The 13,127-nt window shown below is 40.7% G+C and overlaps 1 protein-coding gene across 4 annotated transcripts in view; it reads right to left on the bottom strand.

Moving 5' to 3' along the window:
- The window catches only part of LOC126266992 (synaptic vesicle membrane protein VAT-1 homolog), a 106,575-nt gene extending 98,074 nt beyond the window's left edge, over positions 1 to 8,501 (bottom strand). The window contains exons 1-2 of one of the 4 annotated variants that reach the window (XM_049971732.1): positions 8,339 to 8,501; positions 2,735 to 2,790 (exon numbers count right to left, since the gene is read on the bottom strand). In XM_049971732.1, the coding sequence (XP_049827689.1) occupies positions 2,735 to 2,790; positions 8,339 to 8,360 (78 nt within the window). In that variant the 5' untranslated portion in view covers positions 8,361 to 8,501. Of the gene's footprint in view, positions 1 to 2,636; positions 2,703 to 2,734; positions 2,791 to 8,091; positions 8,250 to 8,338 lie in introns of those variants that run through there. The other 3 variants (XM_049971735.1, XM_049971733.1, XM_049971734.1) reach the window with 3 other exon arrangements.
- Positions 8,502 to 13,127: the final 4,626 nt, after the last annotated feature.

Genomic DNA, 13,127 nt, shown 5'->3' with positions numbered 1-13,127 from the left:
ACACTAGATCGCGTGTTGGAGAGAGAGAGAGAAGAGGAGAGAGAGAGAGAAGAGGAGAGAGAGAGAGAAGAGGAGAGAGAGAGAGAAGAGGAGAGAGAGAGAGAAGAGGAGAGAGAGAGAGAAGAGGAGAGAGAGAGAGAAGAGGAGAGAGAGAGAAGAGGAGAGAGAGAGAAGAGGGAGAGAGAGAGAGAGAGAGAGAGAGAGAGGAGAGAGAGAGGAGAGAGAGAGAGAGAGAGAGAGAGGAGAGAGAGAGAGAGAGAGAGAGAAAAGAAAGTATTGAATTAAAAGAACTACTAAAATCGACAAACACTGTATGCACCTGATACCAGCTAAGAGACCAAGCTGAATTCCTCATGGTCTACGTCTTCGCAACCCCAGGCTGGTTTTGTAAATGTAGGTTCGTCGTTGATTGAACATAAATTTCTCTTTGTTTGCAGGTTTGGCTTTTCGCAGCATGAGAAGGGGGAAGATACGTAGGTATGTATGCCAACTTGTCTTTGTTTAAAATTGTGTACTAAAGTCGTTCTCAGACTTTGCACCTCGCAAAGAAAAAAATGTGACTATCAAAACAGTCTTCCTTATTTAAACACATCAGTACATCAGGGGTACATTCGCTCTCTACATTTTAACTATTTATTCTTTTCGAAGATAAGCCAGTAAAGGCGCAATAACCTCACATTCAGAACCTCAAATCCATTCTCAACAATCTAAGACGCAAAAGCTATGTAAACATTTCGAGGAGAAAACGGACAATACGAGTATCTGTACGTTGCTCTGAGGTACAATAGCGTTCGGCGCAGTTTGTCTTCAGAGATAGCACACCCATTTTCTCCCTTAAGTGTTATTACATGAAAAGAGAAAAAAATATTTTGGTAGTCTTACTACAAAGGCACATTTTAACATACAAATGGTAAAACAGCTTGCTCATACCTTTGGCTAACGATTTCAGTGTGAAAACTGTCACCGACAATTTCCTGACACTATAGCTTCCCAGGCTGGCCAGATTGTTTCAGGTACGGTCATTCTACGTCAACATGGGTTCTCAGTAAGCCACTGTACATTACGTACCGACAGCTGAGATTTTTCTTTCTTGTTCGTCTAGCGAACTGAGCGAAGCAACAATGGCTAGCCTGTTGTGTCTTTATCTCGTCTCATCATATCTTATTCTCATGATGCGCACCAGATAAATACGATGGTGATACAACTGTCACTCAGTATCCGATATAAGTTCCCAATGTCGTTTTGAGATGACCACCACCCTCCTTCCAAGAATTTCTATTTGAGTTCCCACGGGTATTTGTTTTACTTTCGTTTAGGTTATATCGACCTTTTACGGTGCTAGTAGCGTTTCTCGGAAACCATTCTACGTTAGCTGTCACTCCTACACAAGGCTTACAAAACGCTGGAAGGCAGTACTCTAAAATGTTTCACATTAGCATTTGGGTCCAATCTCTTTAAGAAATTCACTGCACTTAACTGAACGCTTTTATGAAAATCCGAGTCTCATTAGGTGTGTCTGATACCGACTTTGCGTGTTCGTCCCATTTCTCATCACTTATTTCTGTTACCAATAACTAGCTTTATGATATTTCCATTTCTGATTTAAATTATCCGTCCGCCATAACGTACTGGGTTCTATAAACCAAAAATTCACGTGTCAGCCGCATACCTATGACAATACTCAACACTTTCATCTTGGCTCATTAAAATTTAACCTTGTGTATGGTACATATTGTGCTACCAATAGAACTACGTGATCTAGTAAAGTTGTGTTATGGGTTAAGTCTCAATGCTTTAGTTTTAGTGGATGTGACTTGTGATATTTTTCAGTCCGTTCAAACATTCTTGTCGTCGCTTTGTTAAAGCTATGAAATTGGTCAAGAAACAACGACTTAACTACACCTAATTTAATAGCAGTGACAGACTACATATTATAACTAGCAAACGGGTTCTCATGACTGAGTCCCTAGGGTTAACTTATTGCTCCAACCAGACTGCTGGCTCCCTCGTTTTACCTTTGAGGTTCACTAGTAGCCAGTACTGATTTCAGATTTTGTTACAACAATTATGAAAAACAGGGTTGTGTCCTTAGCTGCTTTTGGTAATCAACAATTTCTGCGGAGAAAAGTAACAGTTCATTACTAATGAATGCTCTAGTGACAATCCTAAACCTTTCGCATCATTACTCAGCTAAGCACAGTGTTATAATCGTGTCAGTATGACTGAGTATTTCAGTTTCCTATTAGGAAATGTGACGTCTGCCACGGACACTTAAATTTTGGACCAAGTTCAACTCAAAAATTTGAAACTTAGTATTTCAAAATTTTGAAATATAAAGAAACTGACGAGATTAGTTTAAAAAAATAGACGTTAAGTAATTCTCCTCCCCCCCCCCCCCTTGAAATCTCTCGGTACTTTGAGAGTTTAGTGACGGCATAAATTACAAGTTAAGATACTGTTGGGAGCGGGAAAGGATGTCAACCTATAAACTATTTTTCCAAGGAATTAGTGTGCTTTGCAGGCTGTATATCGATCGTTAACTGAGTTTCACAAGTGGATTAGCCATCTCTGCTCTCTACACTACTGCCAGCGTATGTTAAGACCAAGCTTTGTGGTAACGGAAGCTCTTTGCTTACCCTCTGAAAGATGTTAAAAGAAACTGGATAACTGATTTAGTTTCTTGAAATAAGAGCTGTTTTATCAGCACGAGAACAAAGATTTACTCGTATCTTACCACCCTTGGCGCGTTGAACTGCAGTGGACAGTGACGGATGTCTGGTGTGCCATTTTCTGCAAAGAAAATTATGTCTGTGTCACTTGTGGATATTAAGTCACACATGAAGTACATTGTAATTCAGTAGTATAGGACAATTGCTACTTTCAATGCTGCAATATGTCAACATCAGAATAATGTATTAAATTCTTGTGAGTGCATCACTTTCTCTCAATATCTATTTTTATATGTAATGTTAGTTTCGAATGATATTAGCTCGGAAACTCTAAATCGGGTAAAAATAGTAAGACAAGTTCATAATCTCAAAGGGGGACATCAAATGATACTACACGTGACCTCCAGCCACCATCCCCTTGGGTGGGGGTGAGTGGCAACTTATGAACCTTCAATGGAAACCCATTTTTTATTGCAGACTCGGAATCTCCATAAAAAGTAAGTTTTGTCTTAAACATTTTTAAGCCATTGACAGATGGCGCTGAAATCGAGAAAAAAGTAAAACTGGGGAAGAACTGATTTACTTAGAATTATCCAAGAAAGTCATCAAATCGACAAAAAATGCGCACAAATTCTTTCGTTACGCCAAATGAACCTATTTTTTGTGCAAAATGTACTGTATTCTACTTTTAGCGTTACCCAGGAACAACGACATGGACATAGTAGAATGATGTTCCCATGGGGCGCTTTGTTAGTGAGACCCTTGTCTCTCCCATGTTGGGGTGCAAAAATTATCCCCATTTTCTTCAAAACATGAGCAGCACATCCCGTGGTATGACTGCACACGCTCTTCAAATACGTTGCTCCATTTAGTTTCGGGTTATGGACTGTTTCATAAACAATATTTTTTAAATAACCCCACAAAAAATCAGGAGATTTTAGGTCTGGTGAACGTGGAGGCCACTGAATTGGTCTGCCGCGTCCTATGCACCGACCAGGGTATCGTAAAATTTAAAACATTCCGCGCATTTTTAGCATAACGGAGAGCTGCTCCGTCCTGTTGGAACCACATTAGTTGTTTAGTTACTAAATAAACATCTTCCATTACCTCCAACAAATCATCGCGGAGAAGTTGTAAATGATATTCCTCAGTAACATGTTGGTAAAAAAATACCGTTTAAAATTACACGCCAAACCATTAACGACCATTTGTGTTGGTTATCAACGGGTCTGTGCCAGTGTGGATTGACAGGGGACCAATGACAATCATGACGATTTAATTTGCCATTGTTTTTGGATGTGGCTTCATCGGTGAACATAACGTATCTAAAAAATCATTGTCGCCCCTCATTTCCAAGGCCCATTGGCAGAAATGCACGCGTTTTTGCATATCTTTCGGCGTTAATAGCTGTGCCTTCAAAAGTCTCCAAACATTTGATTTCGGAATTCCAGTTTGTCTCTGAATCACATGACCACTCATTTCGGGATCCAGTTGAACACAGGCGAGAACGGTAAGGATAAGTGCATCATTTTCACTGTATTCGCGATGACGAGTTGGAAGGTGCATGTATCCATTTCGAGCTCGTCGAGTGCAATTTCGAATAATGTTTTCACTTGGATGTCGTCTGTTTGGGAAACGATCCGCATAAATTTGTTTGGTGCACTGAAGGAGGCACTAATTGCGAAGAGATTCCAGGGAACGAGGACTTTAATAGTTTCTGGGAAATTGGTTGAAACGTAAAGATAGTGAAAAAGGTTGTAGCCCGTTGGAACACGGGCATAAATGTTCAAGGGTATTATGTTGAAAAGCAGAAAAAGAAGTTTTGTAAAAATAAGTTTTTTTCTCCAGACCAATTTGTCCCTTTAATTTTTGAATGACCCTCGTAAATAGAGGGGCAAATAAATTTGTCAGTATTTGGATTAGGGAAAAATTAATATTTTTTATCCTCATTGAATGAAAATATTCCGAATAAGTCTGCTGCGAAGATGAGCATTCGGAAGAAATACTAACCTTTATTGCAGTTGGTAACTAACACAAAATAAGGCAGTCTTACACGGCGCAATATTCCATCACAGAATCTAGAAAATTGTTGCCTAAATTTTTCCCATGGTTGTAAGAAATAATCTTTAATTTGGTCCTCGGGGTATAGGAGAGGTCAATCGTTTAACCGTGTCAAAGTTTACTTCACTTACTCCGAATCCGGTATAGTAATAAATTTACAAAAATATCTTGTAAACGTTTTAAAACCATCCTTTGCAGGTACATGAGTGTGACGCTTTATTCCAGGGGTGGAAAAACCAGTAACGCCATTTATGGTAGTATGCTTATAGACGAGTGTCAACCTACTTGCTGAAGAAGTAATACCGCCAAACTGCATCCCTGTGTGCCACCTACATAATGTGTTTCTAGAAAGTCAGCGGAAACTGTACAATAACGTGGTTGTAATAACGATTCACAGCATCATTCATGGTCAATTTTCAGCACCGGTTTAGGCATTGTAATCGTATTCGTAGCAAGTATCAAAATTCATTCCCGAGAAAGAAAATTTTAAACGAAATCTTTTTCCTACAAACCTTTCGAAGGGCGTAGATGGCCGTTGGTGCGCGAAGATTGCATTCACTGGATGTTTTTGGTGCCGCGAGTATATTTCCGTGTAGTGTTTACACGACAAGTACCATCTGTCTAGCTGTTAGAAAGAAATGGAGGACTTATAAAAGAGTGAGCAAAGAGACGAGGATTAAATTTTTAATTCTTTATCCATCGAAGACATTTGAGAAATTTACTTACCTACGCTGGTATTATTCCTTATTTATTTACTTTATTAATCCTGATATTCTTACCCGTCTCGAAATGAAAAAAAAAAATGAAAAATGAACTACACATTTGTTGGTCTCTATGCCAGCGGTGCTTTCGATGAATAGCGTTTACGTTATGGGAACATAAGCAGCAACCGAAACGTTTCTTCCCTCTATTTCTAGGAAAACCGTTTGCAGACCGACATGTGTGGTTTAAAAAGTTTTCGGTTATATATCGGTCCCATCAATTTTGAGTCATGGTGGATTATGTATCTTATGGGCAGTTCTCTCAAACCAGGGATGGGGCACAGGGTGTCTGGTTGGGGGAGCCATAGTGTCTTTCATTTTGCCTACTAAATATGAGAGGGATCGGTTGGTCTGGGACATCCCCTTGTCGGCGCTATTGGCCGTTAGTATTTATGAGACACTTCTATAGCAATTTTGCCAGTATCCTGATTTCAGAAGGCATGCACTGGTAATGCTGTGTATTGGAGTTTTAAATTAATATGAATATGTTGACTGGCCTGGTGAAAGCCTTTCAACGTGGCGCCGCTTCGGTGGCTCGTGGGTTAACTTCACTGTTTACTCCAGCAGCTGACCACAACTTTCCGCGGAGGAAAAATTTGGGAATTAAACACAAGATATCCGGAAAACATCGAGCAACAATAACCACTACAGAAACCGAACTGTTCTTATTTAGCTGTTTGGAATCTCAGTTTTGTTCTTTTATACAGAAAATCGTCAAGAACGTCCAAGTTCTTCGCAAAAGCAACCAAATAACTCTGTGCACTTTAGTGTCTATAGCGTGCATTCATGATCGCGGTACTACCGTTCTGTTCAGATGAATGATGGCACCATCGGCAAAACAATAACAGTAAATAACAATATGGATGCTATGGCGAGAGAGAGTTCTAGCGTAGGCCGACGTCTAGGTTAGGTTGGAATGCCGTAGCCTGGTTTAGAGCTGACGTAGCCACCAAATGGGTCATGGTAGTCTTCTATACACACTGTTCATGCCGTAGTTTTATGTTCTTACCAGATGAAAATGCCCTATTTATCCCACAGTCGTCAAGTATTTCCTAATTTTCAATGTCTTTCAAAGTATTGATAAGGAGAGTACCTCCGCATAAAAATAATCACTGGTGATGGTACAATGTCACATAGCCATACTGGTTGTTAATATCACTTTCAAAGCTGGGGGCTTGTATTGACCTCGGTATATCCGTCTTTTTCCGTTTTTCTTTTAAGAAGTCGGAAGATCGGTTGCTTGTAACACGAAACAAATGGTAACTTAATAGACAGATGTGAGACTGCAAAATAAAATCTGCTACTGATTCAATGGTCGTGAGTTTCCTTACGACAGTGACACCATCACCACCACCACCACCACCACCACCACCACCACTTTTGGACACGACACTAGAGATGCAATTAGGTTTTAATTGTTTAGAGAATACAAGTTGTGTTAGTAACAGGATCTACTTAATTTTCATCTTTGAAACCAATGGGAAGCAATAATATTTGTTTTATGTATCAGCACGGTTGGATGCAATATGGTGTTGGTTACTGGCAAGGCAAAGACACTAGCTACGAAATGTGACTTGGAGTAAGACTTCCTCACGGAGCTGTGGCTAACATACACACTGATTGCTGTAATGAAAGTCTGATGTGTGAGTCTACAAACTAGTTCTTTCGACTGCATTCTCTATGTTGACACTGAAGTGAAACTATACGCCTGACTCGTCTTTGTTGAGAGTTTCTTAATACGCACAGCAGCCTCCACGGTTTAAGTTTGGTTGCAGAATGCGCTTGTGATGGGCCTGTATCGTATTCTGGACAGTATTATGTATTGCGTCCACCAAATAACATCGGAAAACAACAGTGAGACGAATCACATACATTTCTCCCAGGCTAATGCGGCACGACGTTGCGAGTTCTGTGATATACTGCCGAAAATAGTTCAGACCCTTACATTAAAACTGTTTGCAGTTAATTAAAAGGTCACAGGGAAAGCCGCAACAGTAGCTTAACTTCAGACTTTCCCATATTCTTTCCCCATAAACCGTTATCAAAAACTGCTTGTTTTCTGATTTCCGAATATTATAACTAGTTTATATGCAATAATTTAATTAATTTAGTGTTATATTGCACCATGCTAGATTAACAGTCGCCAATGAAAAAAAATGTGCAGCGCTGAGTTTTGGCAGATGTCATGCACATCTGAGAATGATAATGACAAGGTAAAACAGCGATTACATATTTTTATTGATCATGGTGACAAGACACGTACATGTCTTGTTACGAGGTCAACAAAATACGAGTGCTTCACCTATATACTTTTTTAATGTTTTGATGCGACCATCAATATTTCAGTTTTCCATAGCCATTCTTGTGCGTGCTTGCTCGACACTAGACTGTTTCCAGCGGTGCTTGTACTACACCATTGCCGTCGGCCAACGCCCTAACACCGAGTTAGTACAACCATAAATTAATAACATGAATTTTTATACTGAGAATATAGATGAAACACACTGAAACCGATATACAAACAAATTTCGGTAACTGCTTGGTGAACAAGAATTCCCTTATACAACCGTAGTTTACGTACTAAAGCAACTATTACTTACGTACACTTCTGCGGCTGTCACACTAAAGTGGGCTCGCTTAAGGAAAAACCTCGAGTAACGGAAATCTCAGAGGAAAGTTGTAAGTAAAACTGCGAAACCGTTTGACAGACACTGCTGTTTTTAAACTCAACGGCCTGTTTCACTACATCCACAGCTAATGAGGAAAATAATTAACACCGTACCTGGCAATGTGTTACGACAACAGTTTTTAAGCAACTAGCCGTATCATAATACCAAACAATGCTACCTGGGAACACAGAACGATCCATCTGTAACACAGCAGCCAACGGTCAGTCGCGACTGAGAGACGAATGCTGTTTGCGTGAAATGCGAGGCGTCTGTGCTCGCGAGTTTGATTAGCCGACGTCAGAGAAAGACGAGCGCCACCTGTTGGCTGTAGCGCTGAGAAACTGGTCGCAGCGGTTGGCAGTACGCAGCATCGACGTTCTCGTTTGAAACTAACTTCGTAAAATACGGCGGAGCATTGGGAACAGGGACGGGACAGAGCTGTGACTCCCACTGCTTCCGAGCACGAGATCAGTGACTGCAACACTGGGTCAACCTGCTAGGTCCACCACTGCAGCTGGAACATGCGGCTCTAGCCTCTCCCGATGCATAGCAAACGAGGCGTTGGACGAATGTAATGATATTCACTTATGTCTTCCAAGGTGCTTATTTTTTCAAATAACAATAATGTTCCTTTCAAATGTAGTTCCTTCAGCAGATAAACACTAGCGTGACCGTTGTTCTCAGTTTTGGTAGCAGCGTTAAAAGACATCACCCGGTAGGGCTTTTAACATGTCGGTCAGATTCTTTTGAGAGTTCTCCAGATTTCCAAAGAGCCGTCCTTTTGCGGCATTTTTCAATTTCAGGAACAACAGGAATGCTTTTTGAGGTCAAAAATTCCGTGGTGAAAGAGGCCGCATGATATGTGGCGTTGCCATGGTTAAAAATTCACTTGTGCGCAGTATTTGGTGTCACTCGATTCAAACTTTTCCTGAGCTTTTCAAGGATATCTTTGGAAAACACTTGGTTATTTGTTTCCTTACTTTGCCGCTTTATCTCAGGATCGTAATAAAAAAAACAGGATTCATCACCTGTGATCACACGACTGAACCACTAATGGTTATTGGCAATTCTCTGAAAACAATCAACGCAAAGGTTTCTTCGATAGTCCGTCTGCTCCGTTGTGAGCTTTTCTACATTATTTTGGCAAAAACCTTCCGCATGTGCAAACCTACGTTCAAAATTTGGTGTACAGTGAAAGATTTCAACAGCTCACTCATCGTGCTTATTGTTAAACGTCAGTTTGATCACATAAGAGCATGAACACGTTCGACGTCTTCATCGTGTTTTGAAGTTGAAGATCTCCCTTATCGACGTTCATCTTCAAACTGTTTTCGGTATCCCGAAAAATTGTGGTCTTAGCAAGCAATATTTCAACTTTTCAAAGGTCACACTCGCGGATTCCCCCAGTTTAACACAAAACTTGATGGCATAACGTTGCTCTAAATTCCGCTGTTCCATTTTCGTAACACACAACAAAAAACACAACTGCAGTGATGACACTCTCAAAAATTACGTGATGGCTGTACGGAGCTGAGACTCGGACTGCGCATCTGAAAGGGATGAATACGTCATTTTACACAAGTAGATCGCTCTCAGTATTGCCAGTCTCATTACTTTTCTGATACATTTCTTACATCTTACGTCGGTTCTGTGCAGTGGGCTTATAGTCTAATACACTACTTATTCGTGTGACATTATAGCAGCATATGAACACAAGAGGAAAACTTAAAAAGATTTGTCTGGATCGCAAATGGAATGATGCCATGTGCTCTTCATACATAAAGCGGGAGGTAGACTTCCTTTCATCGCTAGGATACTGGGAAAATTCGATCTGCCTACAACGTTGTACGGTCTAACGTCCGTCACCAACGTGGTCACTTGAAACGGAGCAGAAGTTTGGATTGTGGAAGGATATTGACCCTCCCAGAAAAAAGCCATCGTAGAATTGCGCGAAACCACGGTAAACATGATTCAGAATGGCCAGATCGGAATCTGAAACTTCTCGCGAATAGGCGTCCAGTGTGTTACCATACCGACACTACGTTAGGTCTACAAAGGAGATTTCTTACAAAATGTTCGTATGATCTTTCCTAGAATATTGTTCCATGCAAACAGGATTAACACATGTCACTGAATGTATACAGAAAAAAGCACTCTGTCTTCAGGCCAAGAGTGGCCTACCGGGACCATCCGACCGCCATGTCATCCTCAGTGGAGGATGCGGACAGGAAGGGCATGGGGTCAGCACACCGCTCTCCCAGTCGTTATGATGGTATTCTTGACCGAAGCCCCTACTATTCGGTCGAGTAGCTCCTCAATTGGCATCACGAGGCTAAGTGCACCCCGAAAAACGGCAACAGCGCATGGCGGCCTGGATGGTCACCCATCCAAGCGCCGACCACGCCTGACAGCGCTTAGCCTCGGTGATCTCACGGGAACCGGTGTATACAGAAAAGCGAAGGAAAAGTAATCGCAAGTCTTTTTCACTCTGGGGAAAGCGACGCAGACTGCGAAAACCCGAACTACTAGACGCTTCAAGATAGTTGCCAACCCGCAAAAGCATAATCAGGACCAGTATTAAGTGAAGAAGTTCGGAATGCACTACACCCCAACGCATCGCTACCGTACAGGCTGTGAAGAGATGATCAGACTAATTCCAGCGAGCCCACAACTGTTAAGCAGTCCTTCGTTCCGCGCTCGACCCACCCATATAGCCGCACTAGTTAGCTCGCCGCTTCTGCAATAGGGGTAGATGCGGGGCCCCGGATTGAATTCGCCCGGCAAATTAAAGACTTGGGCCGCTGTACAGGCCAGTCTGGATATGGTTTTTAGTCGGATTCCCACATCTGGATAGGTGAATACGTGGCTGGTGCCCAAGTCTCACAACAGTTACACGATTCACAAACATTTCGCTCACTTTCACATGGATAATACTACACGCAGACAGTCTGTGATACACGTCTTCCTCCCTGGGCGCTGAGGAAGGGGAGGGAGGTATTACGGGACAGCTAGAAGAAGAGCAACATCTCATCCCTCAGATTAACCATTCCAAATGATCTATCAAAACCAAGAAGAAGAAGAATATTTCTCCCTCATTCCATTCACGATTGTAGTGACTATAAACCCAAATAATTTGTACAGTAGGAAGTAACCCCTACCTTGCACTTAACAGTGCTTTTGCATACTGTGGATATGAACTTAGATATAAATATTGTTCTTTTTTACTAACTGTGCATGCATTCATGTTCTGTATGAGCCAATGTTTATTCCATGACCGAATCTTAATTAACTGTTAACCCATGAGTAGGCGATTTTCTGCCTTATGTTTTTTTGACCTAGGAGTGCTAGTCTAGCAACTTATGTATGAGGCGATCCTCTGCAAAATTTGAAAGGGTAAGAGAAAAGTTCTGGAAAACCAGTACACTGTTGAGGGTAGCGTAAATAGCTCCAGCATTTGGCAGTATGGCTATTTTACTTTTTTAGTTTACGTTTCTTCTCTTGGTCTTCTCCAAACAGCCACACTTTAATGTTTTGCGGTGTTCTGTCATATCCAGCACGTCCAACTTACGCAGTATCAGAACTCTGTATTTCTGAATGTAATATCTCCTTTCCGCAAAATATTACGTACACACTTATCATCAGCATGTAAAGTCCCTCTTCGTTGTGGCACGCTAACGTTTATTGGACGTAAAGTCTGAAACCGCATCTAGTTATGTTGAAATAAGAGACTGTAACGATGCAAAATTTGTTCATCTGGTGTAAGTATTGGAAATCACTTCCTGATTCAACACTTTATTTTATGAGTTTAATCAACACTTTTTACTCTTGATATATATAATCATTTTTCGGAAGACTTATTATAATGATAGAAAAAAATAGATTAAAAAAAAACATGCGATGGTTCAATTAGAAATGGCGAAATGTTGGATGCTGGGTATCAGTAGAAGAGTCAGGAAAAGAAGTAAATCGATCAGGAACCAAACAGGGCATTACTTTCTGGGCAACCCCCGTATATGGTCCCAAGTCTGATTTAATACAGTTCTCCATGCCACACACCTAAATCCTTTTGATTTTACTTACTGCGTTCATCTCCTAGTCCCACTTAACGATTTGAATCCACTCTCGCCACGCCACTTCTCAATACTAAATTGGTGATTCTTCGATAGCTCAGAATGTCTCCTACCTACCGATCCACTCTTCTAGTTAGGTTACACCAAAAAGTTCTATTCTCCCTTGTTCTTTTTAGTACCTCCTCATTAGTTACGTGATCTACCAGTCTAATTTTCAGCATTCTTCTGTAGCACCACATTTCAAAAGTTTCTATTGTCTTCTTGTCTAAACTGTTTATCGTCCATTTTCACTTTCGTACATGGCTACTCACAATACAGATACTTCCAAAAAACACTTCCTAACACTTAAATTTGTATTCCATGGTAACAAACTTTTCTTCAGAAACATTTTTCTTGCCATTGTCAGTCTACATTTATTTTATATCCTGTCTGCTTCTGCCATCACAGTTTTTTTGCTGTCCTGATAACAAATCTCATCTGCTAAGTCTCTCTTTTGCTAATATAATTCCCTCAGGACCAACTGATTTAATTCGAGTTTATTCTATTATCCTAGTTTTACTTTTGTTGATGTTCTATTATTCTATTATCCTAGTTTTACTTTTGTTGATGTTCACTTTACATCCTCCTTTCAAGACACTGTACATTCCATTCAACTGCTCTTCCAAGTTCTTTGCTGTTTCTGACAAAGTCAACACCTCAGCAGCAAACCTCAAAGGTTTTATTTCTTCTCTCTGAACTTTAATTCATACCCTACATTTTTCTTTGGTTTCCGTTACTGCTTGCTCAATACAAAAATTTAATAACATCGGGAATAGGCTACAACCCTGTCTCACTCTCTTCTCAACTACTGCTTCCCTTTCATGCCCATCGAGTCTTATGATTGTTGTCTGGTTCCTG

The sequence above is a fragment of the Schistocerca gregaria genome, chromosome 4, assembly GCF_023897955.1.
Source record: "Schistocerca gregaria isolate iqSchGreg1 chromosome 4, iqSchGreg1.2, whole genome shotgun sequence".
Taxonomy (NCBI): domain Eukaryota; kingdom Metazoa; phylum Arthropoda; class Insecta; order Orthoptera; family Acrididae; genus Schistocerca; species Schistocerca gregaria.
This window is presented reverse-complemented; position numbering and strand designations above follow the sequence as displayed.